This window comes from Mytilus edulis, chromosome 12, assembly GCF_963676685.1.
Source record: "Mytilus edulis chromosome 12, xbMytEdul2.2, whole genome shotgun sequence".
In the NCBI taxonomy this organism is placed as follows: Eukaryota; Metazoa; Mollusca; class Bivalvia; order Mytilida; family Mytilidae; genus Mytilus; species Mytilus edulis.
Genome location: NC_092355.1, coordinates 38,569,999 through 38,590,548, shown reverse-complemented (window position 1 = coordinate 38,590,548; position 20,550 = coordinate 38,569,999). Strand labels below are relative to the sequence as shown.

The 20,550-nt window shown below is 32.6% G+C and overlaps 1 protein-coding gene across 2 annotated transcripts in view; it reads right to left on the bottom strand.

Annotated features, from left to right (window-relative positions):
* The window catches only part of LOC139498408 (MAM and LDL-receptor class A domain-containing protein 1-like), a 62,877-nt gene that overhangs the window by 18,109 nt on the left and 24,218 nt on the right, over positions 1 to 20,550 (bottom strand). For both annotated transcript variants that reach the window (XM_071286787.1, XM_071286789.1), the window contains exons 14-26: positions 19,773 to 19,912; positions 18,118 to 18,231; positions 17,252 to 17,346; positions 16,634 to 16,763; positions 14,569 to 14,744; positions 11,057 to 11,141; positions 10,237 to 10,356; positions 8,762 to 8,856; positions 7,951 to 8,080; positions 4,035 to 4,210; positions 2,526 to 2,607; positions 1,468 to 1,731; positions 266 to 363 (exon numbers count right to left, since the gene is read on the bottom strand). In XM_071286787.1, coding sequence (XP_071142888.1) covers positions 266 to 363; positions 1,468 to 1,731; positions 2,526 to 2,607; positions 4,035 to 4,210; positions 7,951 to 8,080; positions 8,762 to 8,856; positions 10,237 to 10,356; positions 11,057 to 11,141; positions 14,569 to 14,744; positions 16,634 to 16,763; positions 17,252 to 17,346; positions 18,118 to 18,231; positions 19,773 to 19,912 — 1,705 coding nt within the window. The remainder of the gene's footprint in view (positions 1 to 265; positions 364 to 1,467; positions 1,732 to 2,525; positions 2,608 to 4,034; positions 4,211 to 7,950; positions 8,081 to 8,761; positions 8,857 to 10,236; positions 10,357 to 11,056; positions 11,142 to 14,568; positions 14,745 to 16,633; positions 16,764 to 17,251; positions 17,347 to 18,117; positions 18,232 to 19,772; positions 19,913 to 20,550) is intronic.

The following is a 20,550-nucleotide window of genomic DNA, read 5'->3' as shown; positions in this document are numbered from 1 at the left end:
CGAAACTTGATGCATCGCCAATGTAAGCATCCCTCATATATATGCATAATCTGCAATAACAGCCGTTGATAAATAAAAATTTGCTATAGGTTGGTTAACATTGTTATATTTTGCTCTTGGTTTTTCTAGTAAGTGATAACATTTGGTATGTTCAAAAAAGTTTCAGTCGTTTATGAAATAGGATGAAATCTTGTTATATGTCGACCTGGATTTGTTTTCAGTAAATGACAGACTATGCACTGTTAAAACATATCATTATACATACGGAGTTAATTGTAAAGTTCATTTGATCGTCAATGGCATCATATAAACAACAGTCTGTCTCGTCAGCTTCGAAAGAACATCTGCATAAGGAATCCGGACCTGAATGACATTAAATCAAACCCTGTAAAGTGATTGTATAAATATTGTGTCCACTTATTTGCTGATTTAAAATACACAAATGATGAAGAACACATGACAGCAATGCAATTTATAAGTTTAATGATATACAAAAAAACTGTCTATCCTGTTCGTCTGGAACGAACATATGTACGGTGGGCATGAAACGTATTCACAAATTAACAAAACTTGGTATTGATTGTATAAATATCGTATCAACACCTTTGCAGATTGAAAATACACAAATGATGAAGAACACATGACAGCAATGCAATTTGTATTTGTTTTATGGAATAAAAAAAAAACTGTCTATCCTGTCCGTCTGGAACGAACATATGTACAGTGGGCATGAAACGTATTCACAAATTAACAAAACTTGGTATTGACTGAAAAAATATCATATTTACACCTTTCCATATTTGATCGATAAAACTAAGAAAGAATGAGGGACAAACCAAAATACATCTATTTAAATTAAACTTGATTTTTTTTATTTTTTTTATGGTAGTTAATGAGGTAGACCTTGGTTCAGGGAGATAACTCTTTAAATCAGTTATGCGTTTGTAAAAGTCAAGTTTCATCAATGTATTTTAAGCATTTACCTAAAACAGATTGGAAATAATCTAGAAGTTTAGAATATATTTATGAAAATGGTTGACACAAACGTACTGATGATTTTAAGAGTTGTTTCCCTTAAAAGAGGGACGAAAGATACCAAAGGGACAGTCAAACTCATAAATCTATAACAAACTGACAAAGCCATGGCTAAAAATGAAAAAGACAAACAGAAAAACAATAGTACACATGACACAACATAGAAAACTAAAGAATAAACAACACGAACCCCTAGGTCTACCTCCTTAAACGGATTAAATACAACTACCGTATCAATCTTTTAAGGTATCAACAGTGGTTTCTGTAATGAAGAAAATCCGTTGCATACATTGCAATATATACGAATATGTGTCATTCGTTTACAATTAATTGCATGCTTTTTGACATAATTTTTCAAAACACAAACTGAATACTTTACATTTATGTGGTAAAGTAGCTGAACTTTTAAATTATTAGTATAAGTAGACTTACCTGTAACAATTGAAGTAGTTGTTGTCGGTGTAGTAGTTGTCGTCGGTGTAGTTGTTGTCGTTGGTGTAGTTGTGGTCGTCGGTGTAGTTGTGGTCGTCGGTGTAGTGGTTGTTGTCGGTGTAGTGGTTGTCATGATTGTAGTTGTTGTAGTGGTTGGTGTAGTTGTTGTCGTCGGTGTAGTGGTTGTTGTTGGTGTAGTTGTCGTTGTAGGTATAGTGGTGGTCGTGATAGTAGTTGTTGTATCTGATTCTGCGAGGGGATTGTCTGGAAATGAAATTTTGGTTGTTTAAATTATCGTTTTAAAAGAAAAAAAACAGTCAGCCAAACATGTATTTTCACTTCGTCCGTTAAGGACAGAGAGATAGAAGCGATTACCATTCTTTATTTGTATAGAATTCAATATGTAATGTGACTAGAGACAACCTGCATATTGCTTAGTCCTAAGCAATATGTCGATAACTAAAATGCAATATGGACATCTACTGCACAATGAAAGTCGCAAATAGGCATTATCACGTGATCGATCAAAGGCAAATAAAGGACGGTCAGAAAGTGGTGAGTAATCATTGCTGTTAAGTATCTTCTTAGTTGACACATTTAATTTGATAATTGTCAACCGGCTCTTTCGACTGAAAACTTATCAGTAATTAACCCACAGACGACAGAGATCATTAAATAACTATTGTGTTTCATTTTCAAGATTATCACGTACTGGTCGATGACAGTTAATTTAATAACAATCGTCTGGGTTTTCCTGTCTGTTGAAATTCGGAACTGAACAAATGACATTTGTTGCTATAAAAAAACATGTGAAAAAAATATAAAAAGGTAAGTTGCAAAAAAAGAAATTTAATATTGAGGTCTTAAGATAAAACATAATATGAATAAATAACTGAACAAAAAAAAACAAAAAAATATATGTATGATATACATAGTACGCTTTTGAATCTTAAGTACAAAAATTGGATGCCTTATTAACAAAATAAAAGCAATGATCTGAATAGGTCATGCGCGTAAACAGGTAAATAATTTTAATTGGGGACATGTCAAATACGTACCACAGGTGCCTGGTATTAACTTTATGTCGTCTAAGGCAATGTCAGATGCAAAGCTGCTGCCACGAACTCCTTCAAAAAGTACCTAAGATATAATTAAATGATATGTTTAGAAAAAATTTCATTTGCAAAATTACACTTATTAAGGCATAAACGTCAGAACAAGGGCACAGAAACATATCACGGCAACATAATTCATCGATAAACTCATATATACCAGAATTAAAACAAGAGTCTTAGTATCTTATAAGTCAATTCCCTTTATCATGGTTCAATGTAATCAGTTAAACATGCATTTGATGGCAATAACGCAAATACATATTAAAGATTACTTTACAACTATTATGATTTTTTTTTGAAAAATGACACCTTTTATAACGATATACTTCAACTGAATCCTGAGGAAGCCATTTGCAAAATCTAAACTTTAATAATTGCATTATGTTGATACAGTTTAAATGAGTACTTATCTTCAAAGAAATCATTTTATGAATATTTGTGGAATACACATATTGCGATATGTAAGTCTTTAGTTATATACCTATTCACCTTCAAAATTTTGTGAATAAAAATCTATTGCATAAAAGAAAGGTCCACCACCAGTAATATGAGTTGTTGTTACAACAGCAAAACCAGATCAACAAGAATGTGTCCACAGTACACGGATACCCCACTCGCACTATCATTTTCTATATTACGTGGACAGTGAAATTGGAATAAATTCTCTAATTTGGCATTAAAATTAGAATGATCTTATCAAAGGGAACATGTATACTAAGTTTCAAGTTGATTGGACTTCAACTTCATCAAAAACTACCTTGACCAAAAACTTTAACCTGAAGCGGGACAGACGGACGAATAGACGGACGGACGAACGGACGGCCGAACGGATGCACAGACCAGAAAACATAATGCCCCTTTACTATCGTAGGTGGGGCATAAAAATCAAGCCAAATATCGTCCTGATTCGAATAAAGCTAACATGAACTAATGCAGATCTTTCATGAATTTTCTTAAAGATGATGACGGACTAACAATCAACGACGGACGAGGTTCCTGTCTTGTAATGAGGGGCGTAAAGGAGGGGGGGGGGTATCTGCAAGGAAGACCGCGAAATAAAATTGCCATTTCTCGATGAACGAACAATTAAAAATGTCTTACACGTTGATCTTTTTACCGATTTCACGAAACACGGTGAATAACAAACCTTTTTCACGGCTGCACGTGAAATAAAAATGGCAAAACACGTTGCAAGACAATAACCCTTTACCACCCTCTGTAATCGGCGCACTACTTTGAAATATTTTTTAATAGGTTGTTAGGTATATACTAATGCTGAAAAGGAAAAGCAAAAAATTAAAGAAACCACGTGGTAATGTATGCATGCTTTTAAAGAAACCGAAATTCGAGAAACATATGGACAGATACCCTATCAAAATTGCTCGTGGTAAGGCTATCTTCTACCAGTAAAATCATTTGTTGCTATAGGTAAACTATACTAAATCAATGTACCTTCAAACCATCCATTGCTGGAATAAAAATGGCTGTTTCATTCCATTGGTTTCCTTGATTACCAGACATTGTAAATATCTGAATTTGTGTTCCCTGTGCATTTTCGGTGTATACATTTAAGGTACCCATAGTATCTCCGTACATATGATACCAAAAACGAAGACATCTATCTACCCCTGTAACATGAACAAGATGTAATAAAATAACACATTTAGTCATATGATATTCATTATTAGGTTATTGCGATATTAGAGACTCTATATGGGCAACAATTGCATCATGTTTTATCGATTGTATCGAAAATATGACTCACGAGTATTTTTTTTTATGAAATGAGTCACTTTGTAGTTCTTGAGACGTGAAAACAATTAAATTTGACGGACAGACGGACAGAGGGAAAAACGAATTGACGGACAGACGTAAACCAGTAATTCTTTTGATAGTAATCCTGGTATATATAAGGAGTTTATTAAGTAGCTGTGATTAAATGAATTTTAATATTTGTTTAACAAGTAAGTCAACGTTTAGTTTTTTTAGTCTTAGATATATTATTTATTTTATTAATGTTATTGGCTTTGAACTAAATGTCAGTAACTGCGAGTATTCTCAGATCTGTACTTTTTGAAATTACGTCATAAATAAGGCCTTCGGTTATGTCGTTTAAATTTTTTAGTGTTTTGTCATGTAGGGGCCATTTTTTAAGCTCACTTCACGGTTCGGGCTTTGCTAATTGTTGACAGCCGTAAGGTGAATTTGTTGCTAACATGTACAAGTGATCAATGTCATATGGTCTCGGATGTCTATCGAAAACGAATCTTTTTCGTGCACAAAAAAATGTGTTATGTACTGGATCATAAATATATTACACTAACGCTGTTAAGAAAGACCTTACTGCTATAACTTCAACGACAAAAATACCATGATATTGTTTATACGGAGTTTCGTAGAGATAAGCATTATTGTTCTTAATTTTATGTTAGTATAATGCAGTTTAAACGTCTGTTATTTTAAAGAAAATAAATTAAAATGTATAAAAAATGTCAAAATATACGTCTAAATTCATCTTGCTTCACTTTTGTTACTTTTTCTAATGACTCATTCCAATATACATGAAGTCATAGTTTATATATTTTATTTAGAATTTAAAAGACATGCAATAATGACAGAAAAAAAAGTAAAATAACATAAATACCGAACTCCGAGGAAAACTCAAAACAGAAAGTCACTAATCAAATTGCAAAATCAAAAGCTCAAACACATTAAACGAATGGATATTCAACACTTGGTAAAGACATTTTTTATGTAGAAACTTTTGATTTTTCAACCAACATTCCCCAGTCGGAATTACAAAATTGTCTAGAATGGAATATCCACAACGCTTTTCAACATAAAAAGTAAAATCACAAAAATACTGAACTCAAAACGAAAAGTCCCTAGTCAAATGGCAAAATCAAATGATAAAACACATTAAACGAATGGAAAACTGTCATATTCCTGACTTGGTACAGGCATTTTCAAATGTAGAAAATGGTGGATTAAACCTGGTTTTATAGCTGGCTAAACCTCTCACTTGTATGAAAATCATAAACATTCAGTAAAATACATTAAATACCGGGTAACACACAGCTGAGCATGATAGATAAAGGCAACAGTAGTATACCGCTGTTCAAAACTCATAAATCCATGGACAAAAAAACAAAATTGGGGTAACAAACTAAAACTGAGGGAAACGCATTAAATATAAGAGGAGAACAACGACACAACAGTAAAATGTAACACACACACACACAGAAGCGGACTAAGCATTAGACAAAATCCTATGAGAATAACAGATATAACATCAAAACCAAATACATGAATTTGGATAGATAAGTACCGTGACCGTCTTATAGTAATGTGAATTCACACTCAAAAATAAGAGAAAACAAACGACACAACGGAAACACAACGTTAAAATGTAACACACACAGAAACGAACTTTAATATAACAATGGCCATATTCCTGACTTGTTACATGACATTTTTAAAGGAAAAAATGGTGGGTTGAACCTGGTTTTGTGGCATGCAAAACCTCCCTCTTTTATGGCCATGTGAAATAAAACAAGGAAATGACAACACAAGAGTACAGGAATACAATATAAATAAATAGGAGAACACAATTGACAAAGAAACACTCGAATAAAAGCTAACAAAAGGCAACAGTTTAATTTTTTTTAATACGTCAGAAGTGCATCTTGTCCACACAAGACTCACCAGTGACGCCCAGATACAAACGTTTGAAAGCCGAAACAAGTACAAAGCCGAACAGCATCGAGGACCAAAAGTTCAAAAAAGTTGTGCCAAAAACGGACGGGGTTTTCTGTTAGGTACCAGAACATCCCTATTATTTAGAATAATTTATATAATTTTATAAAATGACTATACAAAAGATGTACATGATAAAACTGAAGTATTAGCTAATTACAGGAAACAACCGAAATACATTACATAACCCGACAAAAAGCAACACATCTGAATAATTTTAAACCTCAACGCCAAGTGACGTCATCTTAGAAATTGTAAAAAATGACAAAAAAATGACGTCACATTTGAATTTGTAAAACAGATCATCAAAAAATGAAAAATGACGTCACATTTGAATGAATAAGATAGATTTTAGGATTGATTTAAGATTATATTTGAACTAAATACTGATATTACATTTAATAACAATGCACATTTCAATACTTATTAATAGCAAACTAAGGTAGCAATTAACTGTATTAAATAGCTATGTCCGGTTTGTTTTGAATCTAACTTCAAACGTAAAACATTGTACAGATTACGTTAAACAAAATCTAATAAATGAAGGCGGTGATTAATTTTCTTTACCATAACACCCGAATATAATAGAAAAGACGTCAACACATTTTACAAAATCCGATGAGAATTACAAATATAACATTAAACATTTAAACTAAATACATGAATTTGGGATAGATAAGTACCGTAACACGTCTTATGGTAATGCGAATTCACTCAGCAAAACAGGCACAATCGGGAATAAGTCACGTTTGGTAATTAAAAGATTAGACGACGTAATGACAAACCACAATCTACCATGTGGTAAAAATGTTTTTAGCTAGTTTGGTCAAAGACACATCGTATGGATCCACCAATTGGTGATGGTGTCCATAAAATTTACGGAGTGTCAATTTTAATCTGTCCTCCTCATAACTTTGTTGGAGCACACTCTTGTATATGAAGTCCGTAAAGTGTAAACAAGCACGAGAATAACGTATCAATTGTGATATGTAAACACCGTACGAAGGGGCAGAGGGTATGTTACTGCTGAGAAATGGGAAATTGATAATTGAGAAGTTGAAATCGTCCCGTTTATCATAGATTTTCGTGTGAAGTTGTCCATCTGCGTCAATATTGAGGAAAAGATCAAGGTATGAAGCAGTCTGTTGACCCTAAAAAAAACCTTACCAACCTTAACTTCGCCTTGGGTGTCAATTTTTCTCTCGGGGTAACAACCTGCTCTATCACCCTCCCTATCAGTCATGTGTTATTTATATTATATACAACCATGTTACAATAATTCTATACTTTCTCTTCACCTATTTCATCAACTTGCATGATTTAAGTATGTTATTGATTATCGATTTACTAGATCGGATGTTGAAAGGAGAGCATAACATTCCTTTTGATGGATTGATTGTTGAAATTTGAAAAGTTTATATCTTTTTTCTTGAAAATAAAACAAATGATAAAGTAACTTATATAGTATGATCAGAAAGTGTGTTGGATCATACATTTATGTGTGTGTACAGTAAAAAATAAAATAACGGATAACTCCTACATATAGATATATGTATATAATCAAACATAACCTACACAAACGGTGATAAATGCAAACTTGTGTAATACATACTTGGTAAAGTCATTTTAGTGACCATTATAGCTATCTCATCATCTAGTCTTGGACTTGACGCCTCAATAAACATAAATACTGTTCCAACCTTTGCAGCCTCAGGGCCGGTTCCAGAAGAAGGCGTTTTAGACTGTTTGAAATAAAACCATAAACATTATTTTTCATAATAAAAGTTTTAAAACAGACGCCTCCGGGTGCGGGAATTTCTCGCTACATTGAAGACCTGTTGGTGACCTTCTACTGTTGTTTTTTTCTATGGTCGGGTTGTTGTCTCTTTGGCACATTTCCCATTTCCATTCTCAATTTTATTAGACTACTCATAACTACTGTGAATATTTTATACCTTTACAAGATTACGTTAACATAGTACCGTTTACTATGAAAACCACAAATAAAAGCCTGTTTCTGGTCACTTACGTTGTATTGCCGAATACGACGGAGCTGAGCACAGGCGACCATGTCTTTGTAATTGTTGTTTTGTTTTGATTTGCTTTGTTTAGTTTTATTTTCGATTCAAAGAAGTTTTTGTAAAAAAAAAGCTGGTCGTGAATAATTTATGAAATGCATGTTGAAATATTGACATTAGTTTTAGATATATTGAAAATGAGAAAAAAAGTTAATGATAGTATGGAATAGTTGTTAACCACGCAATGTTACGTTTAACATATTTTAATATAACTCTAAATTGAATTTTTCTATGAATATTATCTGTACCATCTTCTTAATCAGGCTTTATTTGCTGCTTCATATTGGCATATCCATTAGAGGTTTCTAAATATTATTTGAGTTTTAATGTTTACGATGGACTTACGCTTGTAAATATCCAATCAAAGTCATCAGTCTGTATCTCCTGCTCCAACACACAATACGCATTAGCTTCTCCATTACAACCGATTGTTCCATATTCTACAAAAGGTATACTATAGTCACACAACTGCGAGTGATTTAAGGAGGTAGACCTAGGTTAAGGGAAACAACTCTTAAAATAATCAGTACGTTTGTGTCAACCATTTTGAAAAACATATTCTAAGCTTCTAGGTTACATAGATTATTTTTAATCTGTTTCAGGTAAATGCTTAAAAAACATTGATGAACTTGACTTTTACAAACGCTTAACTGATTTAAAGAGTTATCTCCCTGAACCAAGGTCTACCCCCTTAAGGTCTGCTATTTCAATGATTAAACATGAGAAACGATCAACTTGAGTTTAATTAAGAAGATAAATTTGAAAATCTAATCACTAAATTAAATGCAAAATGTTATACATGTGATGAGACTGAATATTTTTATACTTTTTAAAATTTTGATTTCCCTCTCAAGTATTTAAAATTTCAATCTTATTTGAAATTCGCTTCAATACTTTATTTAATAGTTGGATGAATGAGACTATTTGCTGTAGAAAAGGAAAGAAAATAGACAGATGGCACCAAATTGGTAATCGAAGTTACAAGTCGAAAAAAAACGTCAATACACTGTACTAAAACATAAAACATAAACAACTAACATCAATTAAAGAACTGAAGATAGAAATACACACACTTTTCAAAAACAGGGGCTGATCTCAGGTGCTCATAAGCATGAAAAAGACTCTTCTCTACCTATGACACCTGTCGTGTTGCTAATGGAAATAGCAAATACAAATTCGGTGGTAAGTTGTATACGGTTATATCAAATTGGCTGAACTTCTGATGTTGATTTGTTTTGTCTTTTGATTCTGAAATTCCTGCCTCAAAGAATATTTAGTACAGTGGAGCAGGATCTGCTTACCCTTCCGAAGCACATGAAATCACCCCAAGTGTTTGGTGGGGTTCATGTTGCTCAGTCTTTAGTTTTCTGTGTTGTTTCTGTTACTATTATTTGTCTGTTTGTCTTTTTCATTTTTAGTCATGGCGTTGTCAGATTATTTTCGATTTATGAGTTAAACTGTTCCTCTGGTATCTTTCGCCCCCTCTTTTAAAAAATATTTAACAAGACAATTTTTACTTTCTCAAATGATAATTACTAGTATTCTTCTGACCATCTTCCATTTCACATTATGTTATAAATTTAAAAAAAGTCAATCGATTGGTATTTATCTAGATAATATCATGATGACAGAATTTATAAATACTTTAATTAAATAATAAAAATAAAAAAAAAAACACAACAGAAACAGTCTTAAGAAAGTAATCAAAATGTTTGTTATAATGTGAATGACAATATGTATCAGGTATACCTAAATGAAATAATTATAACTGCAAATTAATGAGAGAAAACTACACTGTTCTTATAGAATTAGTAATTTACCTGTTAGTATATCACAGTTTGTTCCTGTAAATCCTTGGTCACATGAGCATGTATACGTGTTACTGTTGAAAGCACTGTTACACGTTCCAAACGCACATGGATTTTCATCATCCTGACATCCTATGAATAAAATGAACATATAAATTAATACTCTCTCAAAATGTTACAAACGAGGAAAAGATGTTTGGGTTCATCACCCCTACAAGCTAACAACATTTGATTATCATACATTTTGTCGAAGTATTAAGTGATTCAGATAAATTACTTTAAGGGAAAAGAGCTTATACTGTCTGTATTTTGTATTGCTTGTATGCATATCAATTTATTAACAGCCTGTTAAAACGAATATTAGATGTTGTTGCTTACTATCATTGTTTGTTTTTCAAAAACTATAACTTATAGATAAAAATAAGGAGATTTTGTATGAGTGCCAATGAGACAACTACCCATCTATGTCAAAATGTGTAAAAAGTAAACAAGTAAAGGTCAAAGTACGGCCTTCAACACGGAGCCTTGGCTCACACCGAACAGCAAGCTATAAAGGGCTTCCAAAAAGACCAGTGTAAAACAATTCGAACAGTAAAAACAACGGTCTTATCTATATAAAAAACGAGAAACACTTATGGACCACACTAACAAAGGACAACCACTGAACAACAGGCTCTTGACTTAGGACAGGTGCATAAAAATGCAGCGGGTTTAAACGTTTTAACAGGCGCCAACCTTCACCCTAACCTGAAAGAGTGGTGTAATACTACAAGATAGAAAGACAACCTACAAGTATGAAAATAAGGATGAGGTACACATTGAACATACTCACCACAAACAGTCCATGGTTTTAGCCATACATCATCCAATGCCATGTCAGACCTACTCCCTGATCCCATCACACTTTCAAATATTACCTGAAATGATATTGATAGGAAGTCTAAAAATAAAAAGTACGAATTGGTTATCATCCTAAGGCAACCAATGGGTCTTGAATACAGCAAGAAAATCCTGCACCCGGAGGCGAGCTTCAGCTGGCCCTTAAACAAATGCTTGTATTATGCTGTTATGTTTGTATTATCTTTTTATGGAGATATCGTTAAGTTATGAATAACGTATTTCACTCTGCTTTTTTAATGATCAGACATAAGTTATGTATGCCCAAAAGCTTTCAAATAATGTACATCATTGTTCTGATATGCAAGCAGTCTTAGTAGAAAATGCATGTACTACAGACTTCAGTGCCAAAGAAATGGGATGAGCATTTAAAGTGAAAAAAAACATCAAACAGAAAGAATTGTTGACAGATTTATTTAATCAAGGGGGAGGGGGAATCTAGCTCTAAATTGACCCTTATACAGCTGCATAAAGTATGAGATCAGGTGTATATATCTTTAGGAAAGATGAAATCTTAACTGCCCAAATAAATGATTTCTTTTCTCGATTGACACAACAACAGAGAAAAACAGATGAGCATGACTATAAACCAGCTGAGTCTGAAATTCTTAGGCCACAATTCAGACAATTGAAGATTGAATTTGAACTCCACTAAAATGAATATTGCAATGTCCTATGATCCTAACAAGATATGGCCATACAATATCTTTTCTCAAACACAATGCTACAAGTTTTTATGAAATGTGTGAAGTGTATCAGAGAGATGTTCAATTTTGATATTTTATTGGTTACACATTTGAATGTATGAACTTTTCATTTGAATACTGTTACATCTTTTTGTTTTGGTCAATATGTTCAAACTTGATTAGGTGATATTTCTGTACCCATAGCTGTTTTAACTTATTTTTGAGAATTCCTAAGTCTCTTGAAAGTTTTGTAATACCTGTACAATGGCTTTGATATACTTGTTGATTTTATGTTATTCTGTAAAATTCAGACGTGTTGGCATAGTTGGCGGATTTGTTTTAAGTGAACAGATTTAGCATTTGTTATAAAGCTATGTACTTTTTCTATTGATAATTCTTCAAACTTGGAAAAGAAATATTCTACTACAATTTGTTTGTATCATTGAATTTTATTGGCTACCACTCTGTGTAAATTCCACAATCTAACTACCATAACTAAGGCTCTTCTTGAAATGATGCAAGAAGCAGTAATATTGGATTTAACCACATCATATTTACCCAGAAAATAAGAAAAATATAAAACAAACTGCCTACCTTAAACTACTTTTTATCAGCTTATATTCAAATTTGAAGCGTAAACGAAGCCCCAAAACATAAGATGTTAACATTTTACACTCAAATTATTCATATGACGTCATGATGTTGCTAAAGAAGTCAGTAACATTTCCTGGAATTTTTAGTTTAAGCAACTTTATGTTAAAATAAAAAAACAGAAACAATATTTTTATTGACTATTGCATTAGAATGGATACAACTGTATTGTATTTTAACGCTTGTGGACCTAAATTTAGATTTTCTGTTGCATATATCTATTTTAACTAGCTCTACTACATATCACTAGGTAAACTCAATTTACGACAGTAATACCTACTTTTTATGTCTGTAAAGGTTTAAATATGAATACAGTTATCTCCTAAATTATATACACATCATTGCACCAATATGAGTTTAATATAATGAAATTTGAATGTACTTAGAAGGTGTTTTACTCGATTTAAAAAAAATTAAGATGAATAAGTGTTTTACTCAAATTGCGTTATAAATAGCAAACTGTGTTGATCTGTATCAGTTAAAAACTAATATGCACAATCAGTTCTTCCTTCCCTCTGTATTGAATTACATATATCAATCTTAAGGTAGATAGGGTGTCTTCCTCCATCTTGGATTTGGAAATACCAGAAAACAAGGTCTAGATCTTTTATAGAATGTGCAAATCTTTAGAGTAGTAGGTAACTCATGTGTAAGAACTTCCACTTCGATATAGAAAATGACATGTTTTATCATATTTATGGTTGTATTTTACCAAAAACAGAAAACTTGTGTTTGATAATTTTTTTTCCAACTTTGCCAAATAAGGGGAGGCAACTCAAATGCAAGGGCAGATAATTCAGATAAGGTAATTTTACACTGGATTGTGTTAGGAATTTACTTATTTTAAAATGTAGCAAGAAAACGGGTCCGGTGACCCCATTGTTTCTTTTTCTTAACTGAAAGCATACTATGTAAGCCATCTTCTCATATGTTATCTCAAAATTCTATGGTGTAGATTATGCTTTATTGCAGAAAATTGGGTTTTCCATGCATAATCTATACAAAATTTGTCAATTTTGAACACCGTGTAGCGTGAAAAAAAGCCACACCCCATCTACTTTAAAAAATGAAAAAATTGACATACTAAATTTGAAAAAGAAAAAAATTGTAAATTTGGGAAATTTGGTTACCATAGCTACCATTTTTATTAAATTTCATTAAACACAAATATTTCTAAGGACTGAAAAATTTTACTGATTAATTTTGTTATGTTGTAAGGAATTTAATGCCATGTTTGTATTGTGTAAATATGTAAAATACTTGGATTATTATTGACTTGTAGAAAAATACAATTTACGGAATTTGAAAATCTTGTGTTTTTCATTCATTAATAACATTTTTTACAATTAATTGACAATTGATTTTATTTTATAATCTGAAAGCCCTTTATATGTTCTTTCTAAACAAACCTCATATTTAACTGGGAGACGCTGCATTTAAGAAAAAAAATCCACTTGAATATCCTGTATTTACGCATTTTTCACTTAATCCAAATTTGCCATTTGACCATATCTTAACTAGCTTGTAGCAGAATAATTGATAATGGTAAATGTAAATCATATGTGAATTTTATACAGCTTACAGGTCATTTATATTATATTATTCAGAAAAAAAGGTTATATTATACATGAAAAAAGTACTAAACAGTGCAACATGTCGTTTTTTCACTTTTTTTAGAGTTAAAATATGACCTTTTTTTGGTAAAATCAACCTATGTGGTTTCCATGGCAACCGGAATATTCCGGAACAATTTGTTGCCTTTTATTGCCTTTAGGTAAGGTATTGACTATTGCATAGAAGTTTCATCAAAATCTGAGACCACGTGTGCCAGACCCTATTAGAATTTCTTTGGTGGTTACAGAGAATTTAATTCTTCTCATTTTTACCTCATAATTTTACAAAAACATGTGCCTTTGAGTATAAAAAACCCATACTGTACAAAAAAGAGATAGAAGATATAAATAGGTACGTGTTCATAACTCATAAGGTGTTATGAACATTATAAATAGTAACTGTTGAATTAAAAAATAATCACTGAGAAATAACAGGAATTGAAATTCCTAAAACTCTTTCCTCACCTGCCAAACAAGCTCATACCGTCTTGTCTTACCTTAAGTCCAGCTGTGGCCGGACTGACCATACTTTCTGTGAGCCATTGGTTTCCTTGATTTCCTGTTTTCGTAAATACTGTCGTGTTAGTTCCTTGTCCATCTTCGAAGTATACGTTTAAGGTGCCCATTTCGGACCCGTACATATGATACGAAAAATGAAAACATCTCTTTATACCTGGAAAACAGAGATAAATTTCTCTTATCAATATTGTTTTGCTTTGACCAAATGTATCTCGTTATTCTATCGGGATAAAACGGATCAATGCACTAATAAATGCAAGCAAAGAAAAAATGGTTGCAGACCATGAAGAATAAATATGTCCTAACACACTTTTTTGATAACAAGTTTTACATTGTGTGTCATATGAAAACACCAAAGCTTCTTCGGTCCATAATTAAACTTAATTGTAAATTTGGCATACTTATTTTATTAATATGCACTTTACTTTTATGGACAACAAAGGAAAGGATGGATGTATACGTACCCTGTTGAATCCTTTCTGTATACTGTTACATTTCATTCTCTGAAGCAGTGACTGAATAATATCGGGGTTCGGATGAACCAATAGGAGATGGACCAATATCAAAATGGAATTTAAATAGCTAATAATATTTGGTCATAAGCTGCAATACCCTAAACTGAGTTCTTTTTGATTATACATTCCAAATGATTAGTGTTCAGAACACTAATTTTATATTGCCTCTTTTTGAGTTTTAGAGGATCAGTTTTGTTTTGTTTCAAGTGACGGCAATAGTTAACGTTCTTAAGCTAAACTTATTTCTATATAGCATATTTCTTCTATCTAGTTTTTCACCCAAAGGGTGACTGGGGTATAGAAATATGGTCACTTGGTCTTCTCCCGACCGGCAGTAAAACGCTTGCCGAAGTGGCGCGTCCGTTTGGCTGTGCAGGATGTATCAAGTTCGCAGTCACGTCCGGTCAGAAGGGGGACGTTAAATCCGATACCTCGTGTAAAAAAAGTGCCACGCTCTTTGCACGTTAAGAACCCTTGCAACAACTCTTTGAGGGTCCGTAGGTGGCCTGTTGCAAAGCAAAATTTCTGTCCCTATCCAATATACCCTAATTTTCCAATGGCAGTCCAAATTTCCCCAACCAACATCCCAGATGGCCTCTATTGTATCAACCTACCTATTGTATTTATTGTGAACTTGTTCTCGTCCTGAATATGCATGAAATATTTGCCACTGGACGTTAAGCAACCAACAATCAATAAATCTATCTAGTTTCCTTTATCATTTGATGCGAACATTAAATACCTATTAGATGTTACGAACTAATTCTTTAATGAGACCAAATGGAATATTCCCCGTATAGTAATTTCAATATATCATAAAATTGTCTACTCTTAAGAGGAACTGAATTTATTTACTTAGTATCTCATTCTGAAAATAACTTCATTTTTTTTCACTTTTGAAATAGGTTAATGTTAAGTATAAATATGAAAACAATTTGTATTGAATTGAAATTAGTTTGTTAGTGAACTGCTTTTGGAAGTTGTTATACATGGATTCGGTAGAAAAGGACACTTTTGAAATACACTGGAGGGTTTTCAGATGATTTTTAACATTTTTTTCAAATATTCTATTTCAAAGGCAAATCCTCACTGCCGTTGAAGGTAAATGTAAATGACTCATAGCTACCCATAGACACAAAACATTAATCTAGAGGTCACACTTCCTACGAAAATAAAATTGACAAGCTCTTCATCGCCCCAAGTTTATAGAATTAGCGAATATATTAACCAGTATTCAAGCATACATCAACACACAAACAATGTACATATTTATATACTTTTCTTTGGAGTAACGGTCAATGTTTCATTGCAGTAACGGTTAATGTTTCATTGGAGCAACGGTTAACGTCAAATTGAATGACAGGGAATGTTTCATTGGAGTAACGGGTAACATTGCATTGTAGTTACAGGGAACGTTTCATTTAAGTAACGGGTATCATTTTATTTGAGAGACGTCGACAGTTTCATTGGAGTCACAGAAAGGGCGGGTTAGAACTTGTAATGATGAAAATTATAAAACAATTCTTACTAGGCAAAGATATGTTTGTGAACATAACAGCTTTTTGTCCGATTTTTCTTGGTGATGATGCCTCCGTATACCAGTAAACATATCCTTCAACAGCATTCTCCGGGCCACTTTTTGTAGTTCGTGTCTCACCCTGTACAAGTTGAGAGAAAAAAGTCATTAATGTATTGAAATGATAGTGTATTAGTTTAACTGGTGTTTCTCCAAATAAATTGCAATTACAAATATTTATACAGGGCCATCTTCCATTAAATTTAGTTCACATCAAGACATTTTTGACATGTTTCATATATAAGTCACAGCTTCTTTTTATATAACCTAGTTCTGACCATTTTACATCTGATCTTTGAAAATTGATGCAAATAATGTATGCTTACAATTCACAATTTGAATATATTCGAAGATCATTTATGACAAGAAAAGCTAAAGTTCACAAAAAAAGCCTATTTGTTTCGTTTTGTTTATTTTATTTTTATATATTTTATCAAAAACATGATATATGATGTATTATACTTTTCGAAATGCATTTTTTTTACAAGGAAAAAAGCCGTTTCCTTCTAACAATTTTTTTTATCAAATGTGAACAGCTCAAATAAATGGAGATAATGAATTTTTAATCACCGTATAGGTAAACCAGTCAAAGTCATCATTTGTCTCATCCTGTGCCAGCATACAATACTCTCCAATCTCTGCCGTACATCCTAATGATGCAGTATCTACAAGATTATTTATTAAAAAGAATATATAGAAAATACGGTGCACATGCCTAGAGAAAAAGTAAAAGAAATGAAAAAAGGTCCTGATCAACAAAAGTTTATAATCCATACCCAACTAAAAAGCCACTCTGGATATGATATTTGGATGGTTTTAAACTGCTTTGTGGCTTTGATAGATTAACTCTTTATTTACGTCCAGGCACAAATATCTCAAGCCTATTAAAATGAGAAATCCAATAGGTGATTCTGCAAAGTTGTGCGACCGCGATAAAGTAGAGGAATTCCAACCTAGAAAATGATGGAACGTTGAAGACGGCAGACATCTTACTGGTAACATGATTCGGGCAGACATACTTACTTGTTACAGTCCACCTATGGGCCACTCAAAGAGTTACAATGCATGTTTAATGTGGCATTAACAATACACGAGACATAGTACTAAACGTACAAATTCTGAAGGGATATGAATGCATGTTTAGACATCTCGCGATAGCCTAACTGTGCCTATCTTTACAAAAAAAAAAGATTATTTTTTATGGATGGGAGAAGTCAAGGAATCGCCATATTTTTATACCACTGTCAACCTTAGAAGTAATGAAAATGCGTTCTTTATAAATTATACCGGTAGTCATAAGAAGATTACTAAAACGTACGACTTTCCTTTAAGATCCGCGGTAAGGAAGTAAAATTCCTCTTGTAGAACAAACGGTAATAATGTAAATAACTTTAGTGCTGTCTTTGGTCTATACATACATCATAAAAAACATTTACCTGTTAGAACTTCACAATTTGCTCCTGTAAATCCTTCGTTGCATGTGCATGTATAGGTGTCCGAATTCAGAGGACTGTCACATGATCCAAATTTACATGGATGGTTTATACAACCTAAATACCAACACAAACAAATAAAAATAAATGAACTTTCACAGATGTTTCACATGATCTACATAATGTCACGTTGTAATCGTAATTTTCTTAAAATAAACAAATCCATAACATTTTACAAATTTCACTGTATTAAACATTGACATTACGAACACATATGAGAATATCATAATTTTTAATTTGTATTTCTGTTTTATGAGTTATTTGACGATAAACTTGCTTTCCCTCTACTCTTTTATTTGTTACAAATGTAGGATATCCGTCAAATAGATTTTGTGATATTTTTTCTGTCCCTTCGATAAAAAAAATGATTAAGATAAAAGGTAATGGTTGTTCAAAATCTATCTATTTTTATGCAAAAACTTAAAAAAATTATCATTCTTTAGGTCTGTTATCTTTCAAGATGCCCCTCATGAAGGTGTCCAATTAATCACATAATCATTAATTATTTTTTTAAACAAGATATTCAAATAATCAAAAATACAGTTCTAGGACTTCTTAGGAAGAAAGATAAGAAGTTAGCAATATCCTTTAACTCTACTTTCCGCTATATAGATGACGTTCTTTCACTAAACAATTCAAAATTTGGTGAATATGTGGAACGCATCTATCCCATCGAATTGGAGATAAAGGATACTACAGATACAGTTAAGTCGGCTTCATATCTTGACTTACATCTAGAAATTGACAATGAGGGTCGGTTGAAAACAAAACATTACGACAAAAGAGATGATTTCAGCTTTCCAATTGTGAACTTTCCATTTCTAAGTAGCAACATTCCAGCAGCACCTGCATACGGGGTATATATCTCCCAATTGATACGATATTCCCGTGCTTGCATTTCCTATCATGATTTTCTTGATAGAGGGTTACTGCTCACAAGGAAGCTATCAAACCAAGAGTTCCAAATGGTGAAGTTGAAATCATCCCTTCGTAAATTTTACGGACGTCATCACGAGTTGGTTGACCGTTATGGAATAACCGTTTCACAAATGATATCGAATATGTTCCTTACGTCGTAACTACAATCCCCCCCTTTCATGAATGTGACCTACCGAATTAGACTATTTACCGGATTTGTAATCACATAAGCAACACGACAGGTGCCACATGTGGAGCAGGATCTGCTTACCCTTCCGGAGCACCTGAGATCACCCCTAGTTTTGGTGGGGTTCGTGTTGTTTAGTTTTCTATGTTGTGTCATATGTACTATTGTTTTTCTGTTTGTCTTTTCCATTTTTAGCCATGGCGTTGTCAGTTGGTTTTAGATTTATGAGTTTGACTGTCCCTTTGGTATCTTTCGTCCCCCTTTCTAGATTATCAAATAATCAAATAATCATGAAATATTTGGTCTGATAATCAAATAATCACTATAAAAACACATAATCAAAAACCCCATGAGGAGGCTCTTTCAAAGTTATTTTATAGCCTTTGAATTTCGTAATACATTACAGTCATCCCATACATTCTACATCAGTTAAGAGGCATTGCTAGATGTACACAATTGATAAAAATTAATCTTGTTATCCAAATATGTGTACCTGTTCCGATAGATTTAAACTTCATTCGAAATCCTCTTGATGTTTGTTCATCAATATGACTGTCGAACTGGATAATCATTTTGTTCGGAAATTCATCAGGTGTTGCATCCCACTGTTCATTATTGGTTGTACCACATCTCCTATGAATGTACAAAAGAATCAAATTAAAAAATACCGAACTCCATGGAAAATTCAAAAAGAAAAGTCCTTTATCAATTGGAAAAATCAAAAGCTCAAACACATCAAACGAATAGAAAACAACTGTCATATTCCTGACTTTTCCTTATGTATAAAATGGTAGATTAAACCTGGTTTTATAGCTAGCTAAACCTCTCACTTGTATGACAGTCGCATAAAATTCCATTATATTAACAACAATGTGTGAACAAAATAAACAGAAATATTAGGTTAAAATGACAAAAATAGGGGTACAGAAGTCAACATTGTGTTATAATCTAAAACAAAAACCCAAATATGTCAACAAGGAAAAAGACCCAACAAAATGGATTATGAGATTCGTAATATGAACGTTGTTGGTGTGCTTGAAGGGAATTGTTTGGCAAATAAGTATTCACTTTTAGATATTGTGTGAATTGTAACATATATTCCTAAGTATTTCTTTCGATGTCTGTAGAAACTTTTTGCTTTTGGTAAAACAAATCTACAAATATAAAGTCGCATTTTTCCAAAACGGTTTTGGCAAAACCTTATAATATATTTCTGAAATCATGCCTTAGCTGATTTGGCTTTTTTAACTTTTTAGATTCGTGCGTCACTG